The sequence below is a fragment of the Camelina sativa genome, chromosome 9 (genome assembly GCF_000633955.1).
Source record: "Camelina sativa cultivar DH55 chromosome 9, Cs, whole genome shotgun sequence".
Taxonomy (NCBI): domain Eukaryota; kingdom Viridiplantae; phylum Streptophyta; class Magnoliopsida; order Brassicales; family Brassicaceae; genus Camelina; species Camelina sativa.
This window is the reverse complement of record NC_025693.1, coordinates 23,803,935-23,822,570: the sequence shown is the minus strand read 5'-3', so window position 1 is coordinate 23,822,570 and position 18,636 is coordinate 23,803,935. Positions and strand designations below refer to the sequence as shown.

At 37.4% G+C, this 18,636-nt stretch overlaps 6 protein-coding genes and 1 non-coding gene across 8 annotated transcripts; 3 read left to right on the top strand and 4 right to left on the bottom strand.

The window, feature by feature from the left end:
* Positions 861–3,213, top strand: LOC104711956 (L-type lectin-domain containing receptor kinase IV.2-like). Its single transcript, XM_010428738.2, has one exon. The coding sequence runs from the start codon at positions 1,021–1,023 to the stop codon at positions 3,052–3,054; it is 2,034 nt and encodes a 677-aa protein (XP_010427040.1). The 5' UTR covers positions 861–1,020; the 3' UTR covers positions 3,055–3,213.
* On the bottom strand, positions 3,311–5,170 carry LOC104711953 (hsp70-binding protein 1). 2 transcript variants are annotated; one of them, XM_010428736.2, is made up of 6 exons: positions 4,993–5,170; positions 4,638–4,780; positions 4,504–4,554; positions 4,190–4,411; positions 4,002–4,104; positions 3,311–3,901 (listed from the first exon to the last, which is right to left on the bottom strand). In XM_010428736.2, the coding sequence occupies exons 1-6, from the start codon at positions 5,076–5,078 to the stop codon at positions 3,412–3,414; spliced, it is 1,095 nt and encodes a 364-aa protein (XP_010427038.1). In that variant the 5' UTR covers positions 5,079–5,170; the 3' UTR covers positions 3,311–3,411. The 2 variants fall into 2 exon arrangements, with proteins under 2 accessions (XP_010427038.1, XP_010427039.1); XM_010428737.1 differs by having other exon boundaries at positions 4,959–5,051.
* LOC104715641 (telomere repeat-binding protein 6-like) lies at positions 5,793–8,031 on the bottom strand. Its single transcript, XM_019230043.1, has 8 exons — positions 7,959–8,031; positions 7,495–7,547; positions 7,092–7,401; positions 6,853–6,990; positions 6,455–6,763; positions 6,182–6,350; positions 6,001–6,064; positions 5,793–5,921 (listed from the first exon to the last, which is right to left on the bottom strand). The coding sequence occupies exons 1-8, from the start codon at positions 8,029–8,031 to the stop codon at positions 5,793–5,795; spliced, it is 1,245 nt and encodes a 414-aa protein (XP_019085588.1).
* LOC104711952 (RHOMBOID-like protein 4) lies at positions 10,173–12,590 on the top strand. The gene is made up of 6 exons (XM_010428735.2): positions 10,173–10,759; positions 11,091–11,254; positions 11,360–11,523; positions 11,617–11,861; positions 12,042–12,168; positions 12,291–12,590. Exons 1-6 carry the CDS (start codon positions 10,401–10,403, stop codon positions 12,411–12,413), a joined length of 1,182 nt encoding a protein of 393 aa, XP_010427037.1. The 5' UTR covers positions 10,173–10,400; the 3' UTR covers positions 12,414–12,590.
* On the bottom strand, positions 12,708–12,779 carry TRNAK-UUU. Its single transcript has one exon. It is a non-coding gene; the product is annotated as a tRNA-Lys (tRNA).
* LOC104711951 lies at positions 13,044–14,140 on the bottom strand. Its single transcript, XM_010428734.1, has 2 exons — positions 13,977–14,140; positions 13,044–13,530 (listed from the first exon to the last, which is right to left on the bottom strand). The coding sequence occupies exons 1-2, from the start codon at positions 14,036–14,038 to the stop codon at positions 13,215–13,217; spliced, it is 378 nt and encodes a 125-aa protein (XP_010427036.1). The 5' UTR covers positions 14,039–14,140; the 3' UTR covers positions 13,044–13,214.
* On the top strand, positions 15,228–18,628 carry LOC104715640 (gamma-tubulin complex component 4-like). Its single transcript, XM_010433032.2, has 12 exons — positions 15,228–15,500; positions 15,590–15,887; positions 16,010–16,146; positions 16,250–16,348; positions 16,576–16,696; positions 16,772–17,044; positions 17,228–17,308; positions 17,384–17,467; positions 17,620–17,706; positions 17,799–17,854; positions 18,000–18,185; positions 18,322–18,628. Exons 1-12 carry the CDS (start codon positions 15,331–15,333, stop codon positions 18,626–18,628), a joined length of 1,899 nt encoding a protein of 632 aa, XP_010431334.1. The 5' UTR covers positions 15,228–15,330.

Below are 18,636 nucleotides of genomic sequence, written 5' to 3'. Positions count from 1 at the left end.
AAATCTGGAATTACAACCAAACAAAGCTGAAAAAGTACCTATAGTACTTCGGTGAAACACGTTTCTAGAACTTCGTTCTCTTTGTTTATTTTTCAATATTCACATTACTCATCGATCATTCAAAAGCTTTGTATGTGTTTGAGTGTTTCTAGAAATGATAAAAGTCTATGATTCCTTTTGCATGAAAATTCATTGTTAAAATGGATTATTGTAAGAACGATTTTTGTAAAGCATTTTCCTACAAATTTAATCGGTTAGTTTTATACCACTTCAATTAGCATTTTCTTACGGCGAGTTATATACAACTTCAAGTATTTTTGTAGCATATTATTTCATAGAATATTACATTAGATTTATGTTAAGTTGTACCATTGTTTGGGATGCTTGTTTTTTTTTTTTTTTATGGTACTGACTGTTTTAGTTAGGTTTTCCAAAAATAAAAAAGTGTTTGAATCCGTAAACTTAAGTACTTGACTCCAAAAACACAAAAAAAAAACCAGTTAATTAACTTAACTATCTAAGCAACTAAACAAAAAAAATAGTATCCTTAAAAAAATCACGAGATCACAGTCCACAGACACGAATTTAGTTTTAACCATATGACTCAAAGATTGAATTCCACTAAATTTTAATTTAACAAAACAAAAGTGATCAATTCAACATCTCACTCATTGACCGTTGACCACTACACATAATAATTGTAGTCCTAACATGCAGACAAACTGGATTAATACATCAGTCTAAATCAAATTTGCCATAGTATTAAAAAAACACAATTAGCCATAGAATGTATTTAAATTCAAAAAGCTTCATAATCAAATCCTTGATCAATACTTCACCAAACCACTATGACATTAATAATAATTATTCAAATAGTATCACAAACACACAAAGCCGTGCCCTCAAAGAAATATACACGACCACGACTTTTCTCTTATCCCCCCCTCTCTTTAAATAAACTTCATTTTGTTCTCTTCAAAACTTTTTCTAACCAAACCGGATTAAACCGGAAAAGCAGCCATGTTCATTAAGCTCAAGCTCTTCTTCTTCTTCTTCCTTCTCTGTCAAATTCTGAGATCTTCTTCTCAAAACTTCATCTACAATGGCTTTCATCCTCCATTAACAGGCATCTCACTACAAGGTCTCGCCACTGTCACTCCCAACGGTCTCTTGAAACTAACCAACACATCGGTTCAAAAAACCGGTCACGCCTTCTATACCGAAAAGATCCGGTTCAAAGATTCCCAAAACGGCAACGTTTCGTCGTCCTTCTCCACAACCTTCGTCTTCGCGATACACTCTCAGATCCCAACGCTAAGCGGCCATGGAATCGCCTTCGTCGTAGCTCCGACGCTAGGTCTTCCTTCCGCACTTCCTAGTCAATACATCGGTCTATTCAACATCTCCAACAATGGCAACGACACGAATCATATCTTCGCCGTCGAGTTCGATACTATCCAGAGCAACGAGTTCGGAGATCCAAACGATAACCACGTCGGAATCGATATCAACGGTTTGCGATCGGCGAATTACTCTACGGCTGGGTACTGGGATGGTCACGACGAGTTTCGGAATCTGAGTTTGATTAGTCGCAAACGGATCCAGGTTTGGATCGATTACGATCATCTTACTCATCGAATCGATGTCACCATGGCTCCCTTCGATTCCCATAAACCTAAGAGACCTCTTGTTTCGTATGTGAGAGATCTATCTTCGATTCTTCTTGAAGAGATGTATGTAGGTTTCTCATCAGCGACTGGCTCAGTTCTCTCCGAGCATTTCGTACTCGGTTGGAGTTTCTCGTTAAACGGTGTCGCTCCGATGCTTTCGCTATCGAAACTCCCGAAGCTTCCTCGATTCGAGCCGAAACGAATCTCTGAGTTTTACAAAATCGGTATGCCTTTGATTTCACTAACTCTGATCTTCTCAATCATCTTCCTCGCGTTCTATATCGTGAGGAGGAGGAAGAAGTACGAGGAAGAGCTTGATGATTGGGAGACAGAGTTTGGGAAGAACAGATTCAGATTCAAGGAGCTGTATCACGCGACGAAAGGGTTTAAGGAGAAGGATCTTCTCGGATCCGGTGGATTCGGGAGAGTTTACAGAGGGATTTTACCTACGACGAAGCTTGAAGTCGCTGTGAAGAGAGTCTCACATGATTCAAAACAAGGTATGAAAGAGTTTGTGGCGGAGATTGTGAGTATTGGTCGGATGAGTCACCGGAATTTAGTTCCTCTTTTGGGGTACTGTCGCCGGAGAGGAGAGCTTCTTCTGGTTTATGATTACATGCCTAATGGGAGCTTAGACAAGTATCTTTACAACAATCCTGAGGTAACGTTAGATTGGAAACAAAGATCTAAGATTATCAAAGGAGTTGCATCAGGATTGTTTTACCTCCATGAGGAATGGGAACAAGTTGTGATTCACCGTGACGTGAAAGCTAGCAATGTTTTGTTAGATGCTGATTTCAACGGTAGACTCGGCGATTTCGGGTTGGCTCGGTTGTATGATCACGGATCAGATCCTCAGACTACTCACGTTGTTGGAACGTTGGGTTACTTAGCACCTGAACATTCCAGGACTGGACGTGCCACGACCGCGACTGATGTATATGCGTTTGGTGCGTTTCTTCTAGAAGTTGTTTCAGGTAGACGTCCCATTGAGTTCCATAGCCAAAGCGACGATGATACGTTCTTGCTTGTGGAATGGGTTTTCAGTTTGTGGTTGAGAGGAAATATAATGGAAGCGAAAGATCCGAAACTCGGGTCGTCTGGTAATGATCTTGAAGAGGTTGAAATGGTTTTGAAACTTGGACTGTTGTGTTCGCATTCAGATCCTCGTGCTAGACCGAGTATGAGGCAAGTGTTGCAGTATTTAAGAGGAGACATGGCTTTGCCGGATTTAACTCCCTTGGATTTGTCGGCTGGGAGCATGATGAATTTGGGAGGCCGAGACGGTTTTAGTGGTATTGCGATGACGGATTTTTCCTCAGTGTTTAAAGGGTTTACAGGCGGATCTTCCATCGCTGACTCTCAACTCTCTGGTGGGAGGTGATGATTGATGCTCCAACTCTAGCAACGTTTAATGTTATATAGCTTTTTTAAAAAGGTTTACTAATGCGGATCATGTACATACATTTTTGCCTTTGTATGGAGATATATAATTGAATTTTTGTTGTAAGAATTTTATAAAATACTAAGATTATGATTGCGATATTTGAGTCACTTTCAAAGAACAATCCCACAAGTCTGATTCATGACTTGACACAATAACGGAACAGTATAATATTGGCAAGACGTAAGACCTTAGATTGTCTATGTGCTTGTTGCTCAAATTTCTAAACCATTGCTGTTTTGTTGATATATGCAAAATCCAATAGATTGGTTCTTTCTATATGCCATAGCAACGAGATCACGGTGCAGGACCAAGCAGAAGTACTGGAACCGGTGGTTCACTCGTTTCATCATCTCGTCTTGCACTCCAAGCCCTAAGAGGAGGTTCAAAGCGGTCCCTAACCACATCAGGAGCCAGCTCATCATCAGACGGGAGGTAAACCAGGCCTCTCTCTCGTAGATGGGACGGTTCATCATAACACACAGTCCAAAGACTATCCACTAGCTGTCTTTCTTCTCTAGCTGCACAAAGATCTTCATCCGACATCAAAATTATTCTTCTTGTTCTCTCCTCAAGAATCTGTCTTAGATTCACATCCGCTCTGTCAAGGTTTCTCTCAGATTCTTCACGAGCGAGCTCTAGGAGACCACGAAGGGCGAATTCCCGGACTTCTAAGTCTTGGTTGGATGCTAGGTGGATCATTATGCGAGGGAATCCAAGATCTCTAACGATTTTACAGTCTGAGTTGCTTTCTTGGAGAAGATAGTGGATCAAGTTCAAGGCTTTTCTGAAACGGAAAGAATATATTGGTTACTAAAACAGAACCAAAACCATGATCAAACAGTCATCTATCTAATGCTAATGCATATGCATGAGACGTTTTTAACCTTTGGAATCTAACGGTATCAGAAACCAAAGCGTCACGCAAGCCAGCGTAACCATTTGCCAGGCGGAAAGCTGTGATTCCGGGTTGGTTGTTACGGATAAGAGCTGCAATGTAGATAGAAAGCAAGAAAACACTTGTCAAACATTTGGAGTTCTCAAAGCAAACTTTTCTAGAAAAAGTAACTCTTACAAGATATAGCACCGAGTGCCTTGGTTCGAACTCTTATGTCGGGGTCAGCAACAAAGTTTGTTAATAATGGCTCTAACCCATTTGCTTCCATAACAAGTTGCTGGCTTCTTGGATTGTTTTGGACAACAGTGGTCAATACATCGGCCGACTTTGCTCGAATCTTCGCATTAGAGTTCTTGAGATAGCTAAGGAGAGGTACCAAACCTCCAATGGAGTGAAGATCTGAAATATTAATGATCCAAAATATCTGTAAACAAAAATTAACATTCACAAAACATATTAAAAACCAAAAAACAAGTTATGTGAGTTTTAACCATTGGCCAAATCGATCGACTCAACGTGTTCCTGAAGCTCATCCAACATTCCTGTCCAAATAAAATCATCAATAAGACCAGTCCTTTTACATATTAAACGAATAGAATCGTCACTGGAACGAACTATAAAGAACCTTCAAGATCATCAGGCGTAACGCCTTGAGCCTCCAGGACTTGGTCAGGCGTTTTCATGATTTGAGATATAACTTTCATACGAGAAACTGAATCGATCGTATGTGCTTGCATAGCTTCCATAAACCATTGTCGATCTTGCTCACTAACCATAACACAGTTCTCAAATCAAAATTCGAAAAAAAAAACTTCATCATCTCAGAATAAAGAATATATATTCCAATAATTAAATAACCTATTTATTAGCAAACTAGTAAGAAACGAAAGGGGTGGTCAAAGATAATAACAAGCTTGAAACAAGACAAAGGGATAATGTAACATACGATCAAGAAAAAATGATAATACAGATCAAAGGACCTTATGGGGCGAGAAGAGGAAGATCCATCGGAATGGGAGAGGCTCCAATTAAGCAATCCGTCCCAGTTAGGTCCATTGTTCGCCATTTACGCTTCTTGAAAGAAAATGAAAAGCAGGAACGAAACGCAAAATCGTGTAAGATCGAGAGGGGGGAATGAGAATGTTTAGTTTTTATTACAGGAACAGAGGAGATATTTTTGTGTGTGCCCCGTAAAGTATGGAATAGACAAAAACACGTGGCCAAGTTGCACTAGTCAGTTTATCGGTTAAGGTGAAAGAGTGAGAGGGACCACGTGGAGATTAAACCGACGACGTCTTGCATGTATTGGATCGCGTAAGGTGTGGCCCAAAAATATGGATACGAGCTATAATAGTAGATGAGCTTGACGAGAGCCAATTGACTATATCGAATGTTTAAAACCAATCATCAAAATGTATACGCCAAAATCAGTAGCTAGATTAATCACTAATCAGAAGTTTTTTTATAAAATGAATTCAATAGACACAGAACTCAAAAAAATTGAATAGAAATGTTACCAAGTGTTGAATAACAACATTACACGCGATAAATTATCTTCTGTAACTTAGAAGAACCTACACCATCCGATCCGGGGTCTAAATGTTCCCACCAGGAATAGGAGTAACTAATTATATATCCTAGATTATCTAACATGCTTTTTTTTTACCAAAAAAAAAAAAGATTATCTAACATGCTTTAAGTACTGAAAAGGACAATCTTCTGTGTTATTTAATCAAAATATCCTAAACTTAAATAATTCTAAATCGAAATCTAATTAATTTCATCCGGTCCGATCAGACCAGAAAGCATGAGCAGCTAAAACTCTATCAAGAAGGTCTTGAGGCACAGGTTCGCCTCTCCTTTGCCTTGCGGATATCTTTGCCGTGTGAACCAACGTTTTCCATTTATCCTGTTTTAGGTTACCCATATTATTAAGTCTGCTTATTTGTTTACAATAAATATCTGATTTGATATATAGTAAAAGATACCTTGAGGTCAACGTAAGTTCGATGATTTGCATGGTCAAATGCATGAGACTTAATGTCGCGCCACCTGATAAGAATCAATGTAGATTGAAGACAACTCAATAATTTAACAAATCAGATTATTACAGTTTAAATGAAAAATTAATTACCTCAAATTTAATTAGCCAAAAAAAAAAGAAATTACCTTCCGGTGCCGAGCGTCTCTACGGCCTGAACCAAAGCTTCTACTTCTGAGACAGTGAATGGCCGTCTGATTCTCCGTTGAACCATCTCTGGCTGCGAGGCCGGCTTCATGCGCGCAGGTTTAGCTGCCACTGCCTCGGTGCTATCCACGGGTCCTCGAACCCTATTTTATGACCGCAGTTTAATAAATATACGAAATGACTAATCACATAAATTTTGGTAAATAGTAATTTTACACAAAAATCATAATTTTTGGTTTTGATTGTGTACCTAAGTCGTCGTGTTGCCGGGTAAACAGTGGTTAACGTTGTTCCTGATGTTGTTTCTGATTTATGCGGTTCTAGCATGAATCCCAAAGAACTGATGAGGTTGTGGTCATCATCCTGAGCGATCCCAATCTGAAGAAGCGTTTTGGAGTCATCATCGATGGTTTTACCTCGAAGAAGCACTCCAATGTTTAATCCATCTTTCAGAATCCGTGTTACCGCCTCCAATACCGCTAGTTTCAGTGATCCAACCGTGGCTGATTCGGGAATGTCCACCAATAGCTCCGAGATTTTCAACGATTTAATACCAAATTTAACTGAAAGATGATAAGAGAGAATGTTATATAAATAGCAATTGTTTTTGTATATTATATAGATCTGATCTCAAATATATAGATATGCATACCGGTACACGGAGCTTCATGTGTGTCAGGTCGATGATTTTGGTAAAACAACTTTCTTTTCTTCAAAGGATACATATCCTGCGATTCTTGGCTACTACACGAACCTCTCTCCTTCATGTTACACATCTTTCTTTTACCGTCTACATATAAATCCAAACAAACACAAAATATTAAATTTTAAATGTAAAAAAGCTTTCGTTATATACAAGTAAGTTAAAGTTAGCGAGTGACTTGATCTTACCGATCTTGGAACTTGAATCGAAGTTTTTTTCCTCTGTGATTGGAGAGCTAGACATGGAAGGACCAAGAGCTAACCAGTCCTTAGACAATAACACCTTACTAGAAGGTTTCTCCAGATCAGGTTGAGGCTTAACCTCAACTTCCATTGTCTCCAATAAGTTATTGACGACGACATCATCATCCTTTGTCTCGTTTGTTTCGTGGGCCAACGAGCCGATAGCATTCTTGCACTCGCCTGAGAGTTCTCCGGCCACTTGGGTTAAAACCTCAAACTCGAATCTATGTTTTCTCATAGGTTTTAGCCTGCGTCCCTGGAGAAAAAAAAAGATATGCGATCGAGTGAGCCAAATGTATGTAATGTAACTCTTGCACGAAGAAATCTTGTTCGAATGTAATATGCGCACTCTGGGTGATCTATACGCCCTAGGAACCACAGGAAGTTGGTAGGCATCGAATCCTAGAACACAAAAAAAATTGATGAGGATAAACTGAACACAAAAAACTGGTTACAAATTAAATCTCCCTTAAAAGTACACAAACCTTATGATTGTGTTGTCGTTTCTCTAAACCGAAATTTTGTGTGAGACAGAAAAGTGAGATTTATGTTAGAATTTGTTTGAGGGAAAAGAAAATATATAGAATGCTATGAGCCGTAAAACATCCGCCTTTAAAGTTGGGGTTGTGTCTGAACAAAAACCCCCATCAAACCACAAAAAAATCTCTACAAAATGAAAACTTCAATGTTTCAGAAAATTTCGAACTCAATTTTAACAACACCTGTCAACATCTGAATAGTCTGAAAATATCAGTAAATTAAAAACGTTTTCTCTTAAGACATGTTTATTTTTTTGTGGGGTTAAAAACTAACCAACGGTTTTTTTTAGCTTTAGCCCTAAAACCCTCCCCCGAACACTTTGGACCAGTTCTTCCGTTCTTCCCATTACTTCTTAACATCAATCTTAGTTTTGACACGTGGATGACTCTCCATTTTAATTGGATAAATCTCTTCTCATTCACTAATATTTTCTTGTTGTAGAGGAAAACTCTGTGGTTTCCATTTTTGTTGGATAGATCTCTTCATTCACTAGTATTTGTTTCAATCCACAACATGCAAGTTAGTTCTTTGGAATTAATCTTTGAAAAGTATAAAATTATCTGCACCAATTCACACGAAATGATAAAGAGTTAAAAATTATATAGATCATGTTTGGACAAATACAGTTTACATATTGAGAAGATAAATTATTGTTTTATTAATAATCATCAATCGTTGAACAACATTGGTTTTAGGTTTTTTTTTGTTTGTGTCTCTCCTCCCTTTGTTTTAAATGTGAGCAACTTCCTCATATATATTTTGTTACTCCTACTACAAAGTCGAAAAGATTGAGAAGAACCAGTCTTGTTAGTTGTTACCGGCAATGGTCAACGATTTCGAATGCAAGCAAGGAAGTCAACCATAGAGATATAGAATCCTTAAATTAATCATTCTTCAGAAAGCTTCAACTTAAGCACTTTCATAAATTATTTATATTAACTTGATTGATACAGTATTAAAGAACCACCAATTTTCTAACTTTGTAACTTTGACGCCCATTATAATAGTTGATAATGAAAGAACAGGAAATCATCAAATCAGACGATTGATAATTATGGGCTGGGATTCTTTTTAATAACCAAGCCGGATTCCAAATTGTATATAGGTAGATAAAACAATAGATAGAGAGAAAAAGTTTGTGACTTTCGAAAATTAAATAAAATTTTCCATCAAATAAAATGAAAGATATGTCCATATATCATCGATAACGTACCAATGGAACAAGTAGACCAGTCAATTACAACGGGTTGGAGCGGTTGAACCACTAATCACTCGTGGTTTCGAAGATGAATACACTAAGCAAAAGACTATATATTATTTTCGATTTTTTTTCTATTCTGTTTAGAACTACTTGTATTTAGGGTATTAGATATATTTTTTCTATTACTAAATTTCATATTTTTATTAAAATTATTGGTTATCAATTCTTTTACGATAACATAATTTAATGGACCACGCTGAATTGGTCCCGGTCTGCTTGTTCCAAGTTTTTTACCCATTAGACAAATGTAATTTATATGGGTGTTCCAAAATAAAAGAAGTCCAAATGCATTGCGGTTCAATTTGTTTTGAACCACATTTGCACCCATCATCATTTTGAGGCTGTCTCACCCTTGTCTAATTGTGTGTGAGGGTTAACAGAAATTATTTTTAAATCTGTTGCAGATGTTTCAGTGGTTCCTCAAGATCTTTGGACAGGGTAAATATCAGTTGATGGATAAGTCTAAAAAAGGTTTCAAACTACCGTAAACAGCTTTAAGGAAAAATAGCGCTAGTATGGTAACATGATCAACGAAGCCAACAAAGTCTTAACAAGTGCCACTAACCCATCAGGTTTATCTTCTCTTATCACCTATCTGTGTTAATATCTTCTATCCTCAACTATCTGTTCTAATACCATTTAAACCCATTTAGATTTGAAACTCATTTAACCAAGACTAGACCAATCAATTACAACGGGTTGGAGCATTATTCTAGATATTTTTTTTTTTATATTCTGTTTAGAACTATTTTTATTTAGGGTAATATATATATATATATATATCTTTTCTATAACTAAATTTCATATTTTTATTAAAATGATTAGTCATAAAAGCATTCAATTACAATTAAAAATATTTACGATAACATTATATATCTTGTCCCATTTTGTTACCCATTAGACAAATGTAGTTTATTATATGGGTGTTTCAAAAAAAAAAGTTCAAATGCATTGCGGTTCATTTGGTTTTGAACCGGTCATCAATAATATAATTGGAAAAAGTTCAGAAAATTGTAACTATTAGCTTCTTTCCTTTTTTTTGGTCTTACATGGTTTGTTTTGGTGTAATCCGTTTCATCCGATGTTAATATCCTTTTAAATCATTGTGTTAGCAAACTCGAAAACATATAGGATTTGGAGTTTGAGTCAAATAATTATTTTCCTTATGGAAGCAGATTGTTTTTTACTGGTAGGATTAGGGAACCCTGTGATGATTCATAATTAGGTGAATACCGTTGACTAAACTCTTCCTTTTTCTTGTTTTCAGACACAAACCCAATGAAACCTTCCTTTATGCATAGATAGGAACTTGCTCTCAAGCTGCCAAAGTCCAAACCCGATTTTAGAAAAAACCTCACAAACAGCAAACACACAAAAACCTAATTCCTCTCTACTACACAAACATCTCAAGTTCAATCACAAAGCTCGAATTTTATTTAAAATTGCTTTCTTAAATGGGTGAGAAAGATTCAGAAACAGCTCCGATTTGGGGAAAAACCCGACAGAGAGAGAGCAACAACACACAACAACACCCAATGGATGTTGAATCTACTTCTCTATCTGGGCAACAACATCGATCTATGAATCGTAGTCGAAGTTCTTATGAAGAACGAGGAAGAGGAGTTAAGGAGTTTAGGAGCTGGTTTCCTTGGCTCATACCCTGTTTCGTTTTCGCTAACGTTGTCGTGTTCGTGATCACTATGTATGTCAACAATTGTCCCAAGAAATCTGGAGATTGTTTTGCTGATTTCTTGGGTCGCTTCTCGTTTCAGAACACTAGAGAGAATCCTCTTCTCGGTCCTTCCTCTTTAACGTATGTAAGCTTCTAAATTTCTAGGTTTTTTACTTTGTTTCAAACAAAGGTTTGACCTTTACTGAGTTCAGGTGAAGCAGGAAAACTATGAAAGATCTGAACTTTCTTATGAATTTGAGTAGAGAGTCCAAATTTTTACGATTTTGATTCATATTTCTGAAGTATTTTAGCTGAACTGTAGCTTGGAAGAAGTAGCTAATTGCCTTTAGAAGATATGGAATTGTGGAATAGGAGTTAGAAATGAGACAGTGTTTGTGTTTCTATCATCCACTTCCTTGGCTTCGTCCTGATGTTGAGATTTTGATTTTGGTTGCTTTTGACTTGGGAACAGGTTACAAACAATGGGTGGCTTAGATGTAAAGAAAGTGGTTAAACAAGATGAAGGATGGCGTCTACTATCTTGCAACTGGTTACATGGAGGAGTTGTTCACTTACTCGTTAACATGTTGACTCTTTTATTCATTGGTATACGTATGGAACGTGAATTCGGTTTTAGTAAGTAACTGCTCTCTCTGCCTCTCTTGATTGCTTTGTTCTTGTGAAGACCATCTTTTATGAAGTGTGTGTATATATAACCTTTGTTTCTATTTTTGTTTGCAGTTCGGATTGGATTGCTTTATTTGATTTCAGGGTTTGGAGGAAGTATATTGTCAGCTCTTTTCCTGCGCTCAAACATCTCTGTTGGAGCATCTGGTGCTGTGTTTGGTTTACTTGGAGGAATGCTCTCTGAGATCTTTATCAACTGGACAATCTATTCTAACAAGGTAAATGATACCTTCAGAAGCCTTTTCTTATTTTATGATTTTCAAGATTGGAACTTTAGTATTTATGTTGTTTTTGCCAATGCTTTTGTCTAGGTTGTGACGATTATAACTCTTGTACTAATTGTGGCGGTGAACTTGGGACTTGGTGTGCTCCCTGGAGTTGATAACTTTGCTCATATTGGAGGGTTTGCTACTGGTTTTCTACTTGGATTTGTGCTCTTAATCCGTCCCCATTATGGATGGATCAACCAAAGAGACGCTCCTGGAGCTAAACCCCACAGGTACAAGATGTATCAGGGCATATTTTGGACCATCTCTCTTCTCCTCTTGGTTGCTGGGTAAGTGTTACATTTCTCTGTTATTCATCCTCCACGTTAATAGCTATAAATCAGTTTGTTTGTTTTTCATATACTCCTAGTTCATAAAGGACTGCAGATTGTATCAGTGATGATCTTGTCTTTTTGATTGACACATTTGTGAAAAGAATTCACTAAACCAAGCTTTTTTTCTTGTCACAGGTTCATTGCTGGATTGATCTCTCTCTTCAACAATGTCGATGGAAACGAACATTGTTCATGGTGTCATTACCTTTCATGTGTTCCAACTTCTAAATGGAGCTGTAACCGAGAACCAGCCTCTTGCACGGTATAAATCCTTTAGTGCCTTTTTGGTTTCTTTCGTATCTCAGTTTCTACACCCTCGGATGAAATCCTTTTTCAACGTCTCCTAATCACATATCTCTTCTTCTGATTTTTGTTTTGCTGCAGACGACTCAATTAGGTAACCAATTCAGCATGACTTGTTTGAGAAATGGGAAATCAGCATCTTACATTTTGGCAAATCCCCCGGACTCACGGATTAATAGCTTATGTGTTCAGCTTTGCCGTTGATTTTTATTTACTGATTTTTAGAATATATACAAACACACTCCTGTACACTCTGTAATTCTCTTCTTCTCCTTCTCATTTTTTCTTGCTTTATTGTGTAAATTTTTATAGGAGCCTCCTTGTTGAATAAATAAGTACAGTGTTTTCTTGAATTATTATATGTTTGAGTTCTCTGGTAAATTTTCAAGTAACCGTGCTTCAATATTTTGGAAGAGACTTCTTAAGAAAAATTTGTTCTTCTGGTTGTAAAAAACAGTGCAAGACCAAGCTAAATATTGGTTAAATAAAAAAAAGAATCGCCGTCTGTGGGGATCGAACCCACGGCCACGTGGTTAAAAGCCACGCGCTCTACCACTGAGCTAAGACGGCTTTGTTGATTTATAATTCCATTTCATATATTTATCTATATTATATCTAGTTTAAATTTGTTACCAAGTTCAATTAACATCCAACTACGATTACTTTAGATCATATTTTTCCAAATTAGATTCTGAAAATGGAAGTTTGGCATGGAGATCTCTTCCATTTGGCATATATAACAGAAATTTGGTATGGATATTATATATAACTAATTAAAAGTAATACGTGACAACTTGTTTTAAGCAATCTTGAACACAACATGTTGCCAGATAAAAAAGCCAATACGACTAAACAAATGATCGTCTCGCATTGGAAAATAAGTATTGAGGCAAACAATAATTTGCAAATACTTAATTTATTTATTAGTTGTTCACACTTCAAAACGATGTACCAGAATTGTTATAAATTTTTTTTACCACACATGCATGTTAGAGATCATGTGGCTCACAACGTCTTGTGATTCTTATTGAAGTGCAAAGACCGTAGCTCAGCTGAGTCAAGCTCTTTGGCAAAATTATCGGGTCTATAGTATCCGCTGTGAGGGTCAGGCATCCACCATAGCTCTTCTCCTCTCATCATTTTACCTTGAACTTGAGAGGTTTTTGCAATGCATGGATTAAACTCTTTTGCACTGGTCGTCTCAGGTCTAAAGTATCCGGTATCAGGGTCTGATGTCCACGATGGCTTCTCCCGGCTACTTCCAATAGTATATCTCCTTTGAGAGGCTTTTGTGGTCACAGTGTATCTTCCACTACGATAACTAATCCAAAAAGGAAAAACTGTCATTTAGTTTAAACTTAAACTATATATTCTTTATATTAAAAAAAAAATTAACACATTTTATTTAACCAGATGTTAATTTTTACAAATGGATAGACGACCAAGCTACAAAATTTTGGGCCCTTTTGGAAGAATTTTAAGGATTGGAGTTGGACATTGAAGTATGAAAGACCCTTGACAAAGTGTGATTAAAGACTCTCATCTACAATCATATGTGGCGGTAGGACACCTTAGATATGGCTACACAATTTGCTTGTAAGTAAGAGTCTTTTGCCTATTACCGACTAACTGTTATGGCCATGTTGGCTCTATGCCTCTATCCTTTACCATTATTTGGATCATTGGTGTAACTATTGTAGTATATAGTTGTCATTTCCACAACCTTCCTTAATAAAATTAGATGAAGAAAAACAATATAAGACTTACATTATAATTGTGTTGTTGATAGATCGAGAGAAGCTTTTGAGATTGAAAAGTGATTGAGACATTAATTCTCTCAAATTCTCTATGGAGAAGATTAAGTGTAAGAGGATTTTTTTGTATAACTAATTTATGGACGATCTTGAACTGTATGTACGCCGAAGATATATATATGTTGGAAGATATGGCTATATATACATATTTATTAAGGGAATTTGTTATTAATAATCATTTTGTTGGTTTGTTCAAAAAAAAAAAAAAATAATAATAATCATTTTGTTGTTGTTGTAATAAACTAATACTTTGACTTTGCAAATGTTGATTAGACTTTGGGAAATAAATAAATAAATAACTAGATATTGACAGGGTCTGTTTAAAAGAAAACAAAAATAGAAAGGATTTTGATGTGGAATGTAAGAGAAGTAGTAGTCCCTTGCTCGATCAGAGAAGTCAGATTAAAACATCGAAAAACTTACAACCAGGAGGCAGGAGAATGACCTAGTCATGCTTCACTTTTTATGAGTTTAATTAAACGTTCAAATTTATAAAGGACGGTCAAATTATTTGAAGGGTCAATCGAAAAAACAGCTTTTCTTCGAATAATTTAACAACATTTTTGTTTGGCACAAAGCCACAAACCAATGCTTCATACTTGACCAAGTGGAGCAGCCAAAAAAAAAAGAGTACTTGACCAAGTGTAGGGGGAAGTAAGGGCCATTACAAAATTTTCAAATAATTTTCTTTTGGTTTTATGGTAGTCCTAACATTTTTTATGTAACATATATGATATATCTTAAATTCTTAGATTCATCTCCAGCATCACTTCTTCCACGTCTCACCAATATTGATGTTTGCTTTCTCTATTATTTAACTCATCTCATGCAGGTGTTTTCCAAATATGTTCGACGACTGTTCTTTTTTGCTTTAAAAAAAAAAGATCTTAAAAGCCGAATCAAAATATCTTGATTTTAAAGCTCAGTTTGTGAACCACTACACCTAAAAATCCAAATGCTTTTAATATCTACCTTTCACCATCCATTGTGAAAATATGAACAAGTAAATGTTACAGATCGAATTTATTTCATAATTTACTCGATTAGAGAAATTGATTTTAGTTCGGTTTAACCAGATTGAATTGGTGTTGATTGGAAATTTGAAAAGACCAAACCTCCAAACCAAAGAGACTACCGGTATTTACCAAAAAGACCTTTGTTTTCGCATGAAATTACATTATCTGCCACTGAACTACACCGATAAACGACCAACAAGTCCGGCGACTGTGACCCGGCGTTTTGATTTTGATTTTCAATTTCCCTCCCCAAAAAGTTAAAGCAGTTTCGGCCAATTTCCCCAAAACGCAATGTTGCACGAGCTTCTTCTAGCTCTCTTAGGCATCACCGGCGATCTCATCGTCGACGAGCGAGAGCAACGGAAAACCCTAGGCCTCGCTTTCAACTCCCATTCACCTCTCTCTGATGAATGTACCTTCCAACTCGCTCCTGACATCTCCTTCCTCGAACCCAGCGAAAGGTATATTCTCTCTCTCTGCTCGCGCTGATCTGGTGATTGCGCGCTGATTTTGATTTCTAGTGAGTGATTCTGAGTGCGCTTCCTTGCAGGGACTTAATCGAGAGGTTGATCAAGCTAGGGTTCTACTATCGAGAACTCGACCGGTTTGCGAAGAAGTCTCGCAATTTGAGCTGGATTAGGTCTGTTACCACTGTGCATCCGTTGGAACGGGCTGATGAATTGTCCAAGCAGAGTAGAGAGAATAAGCCTAGCGTGTACCGTAGAGCCATTGCTAATGGAATTGGGGAGATTCTTTCCGTCTATAGATCTGCGGTTCTTCAAATTGAGCAGAAGCTACTGGCCGAGACTACTCCTATTCTTGCTACGGTTACGCAGGGCCTCAATAAGGTTCATTCCCAATACCACACATTGATCACTTGATGATTGAGTTTTAGGAATACCATATGAGAATGTGTATATTGTTGATATATAATGCTATTTTTATCTATCTTTGTTGTTTCTTTTCCTAGTTCTTCGTTCTTTTCCCTCCCCTGTACGAGGTTATCCTTGAGATTGAGCGGGATGATATTCGTGGAGGGCAGCTTCTCAACGTGTTGAATAAAAGGTGTCATTGTGGTGTGCCTGAACTGAGGACTTGTCTCCAAAGGTATTCACTGGCTCAATCTACAGTAAATTGTAACCATTTTTAGTCCAGCTTCACCGCTTGTCAAATGTTTTTGTATCATGCTTATTCCCATATCCATGTGTAGGCTTCTTTGGCATGGACATCAGGTCATGTATAATCAACTAGCGGCTTGGATGGTCTACGGGATCCTCCAGGATCCCCATGGAGAGTTTTTCATCAAGAGGTAACTCTAAATCTACGTCGTTTTCTCATTTTACTTTTGAGATTTGTTGAATGGCATCTCGTTTTTGGTGTCACCAGTGTTCCTCATGAACTCTCCTATTGTACCGATTAGGTAGCTGCTGTATACTTGCGCTGATGCATTATCGCTTGGTGTCGTCTGCGGCTGGACTTTGATTTCTGTTTGTTCTTCTCCCAAGAATGAAAAACTCATTTCTGATTTGCTTGCAGGCAGGAAGATGGGGATTTAGATCATCGCTCATCTCAGGAAGAAATATCTGAAAAGTTAGCTCGTACCTCTGTTCATGAGACATCTTTGACTGATTGGCACTCTGGATTCCACATCTCTTTGGTATTCTCCATGCCACTTTCAATTTTGATTTGGTACCATTACTATATTCTTGATGCTTCTGTGGTTATATTGCAGGATATGTTACCTGATTATATTTCTATGAGGCTTGGTGAATCCGTTCTTTTTGCAGGGAAAGCCATAAGGGTTTTGCGAAATCCCAGTCCTGCTTTCCAGTTCCAGAAGGACAAGAGTTTTCAGCAAACAATGCGTGGCTCCCAGAGGATTCGAGGATTTATGCATAGTGATTTCCCTGAAAGGGAAACTGAAATAGATACAGATCTTACAGGGGGTGAGTTACTACCACAGTCTGAGGCAGACAAGATCGAAGCAATGCTCAAAGAATTAAAGGTACTGGTTGGGAGCCTTACTCACGGCACATTATAGTTGGTACAAAGAGTGTAACAATCTTGATAACTGAGTTGATTTCGGTCACGCAACACGTGATCTATTTGCTTATGCATAGAAATAGTATATGCCTTTCTCCGAGGATCACGTTAGTGGTACGCTTTACATTTATACGTCTACGTGCAGGAATCATCTGAGTTTCACAAGAGATCATTCGAGTGCACTGTTGATTCTGTTCGAGCAATAGCAGCCAGTCATCTTTGGCAGGTTTTGACTTGACAACTTTTATTTCTCTAATCTTTTACTTTATTTGTTTGGGTCACATTACCTTCCTTGGTACAGCTTGTCGTTGTGCGTGCTGATCTCAATGGTCATCTTAAAGCTCTTAAAGACTATTTTCTCTTAGAAAAAGGAGATTTCTTTCAGGTAAACCAAATAAAGTATCTGTTGAGTTTCTTAAATGAAAAATAAGGGTGATTAAAATCGCTCCCACTTGCTCATGTCCTCGTTTCCTTTCATTACTCAGTGAAAGACCTGTGGACATGTAATTTCACATCTCATAGAATTTCTGATTTCAGTGCTTTCTGGAGGAGAGTCGTCCGTTGATGCGTTTGCCACCTCGCCAGTCAACTGGAGAGTCTGATCTTATGGTACCATTCCAGTTGGTATGTGTATACAAGTTTAAAAATTCTTATGATAAAAAGCTCTAGTCAGGTCAAATTGTTTTTGTAACCCTCTCTCTTTTGGGAACACACAGGCTGCAACAAAAACCATTGCGGAGGAAGATAAGTATTTTTCTAGGGTATCCCTACGGTCAGTAACACATCAAACTCTTTTTTACGAATTCATATTAGATGGATTTAATTTCCAGCCTTTGAGCTAAGTGGGAAGCACACATTAATAATTACTTTTCCCAACTGTTCCTCAATTTGGGTGTTTTAACTGCTACTCTCACCAGGATGCCTTCGTTTGGAGTCACAGTCAGATCTTCTCAAGCTGAGCAGCTGGCGAGATCTAAAGTATCTCTTGCCGGGAAGGCAAATCTTACATCAGACACCTCTGTGGATGGCTGGGACGCTATTGCTCTGGAGTATTCTGTTGATTGGCCCATGCAGCTGTTTTTCACTCAAGAAGTGCTTTCGAAGTAATAATCCTTGGGCATTGCTTATATCATCTTTTTCTTCTAACTTCTCTCACTCTCAAAGTTCTTGCATCATTTTTACTATGAGCTATTTAGGCGATTTTGATGCTTTGTCTGAGTGTTATAGACTTGTGTTTAGGTATCTGAAGGTGTTCCAATATTTGATACGCCTAAAGAGAACTCAGATGGAATTAGAGAAATCATGGGCTTCTGTAATGCATCAAGATCATATAGAATCTGCTCAACATCGAAAAGATGGTACAAACGGATCAACATCTCAACAAAGACGACAAGGAATAAGACCCATGTGGCGTGTTAGAGAGCACATGGCGTTTTTGATAAGGAATCTTCAGTTTTATATTCAGGTAAAGAAACCTATGACGTTTCATAAGAATTTCAAAGTTGGTCACAAGTCAGTTCTAGAAACAAAAACGTCTAAGGTTTAATTTTCTCT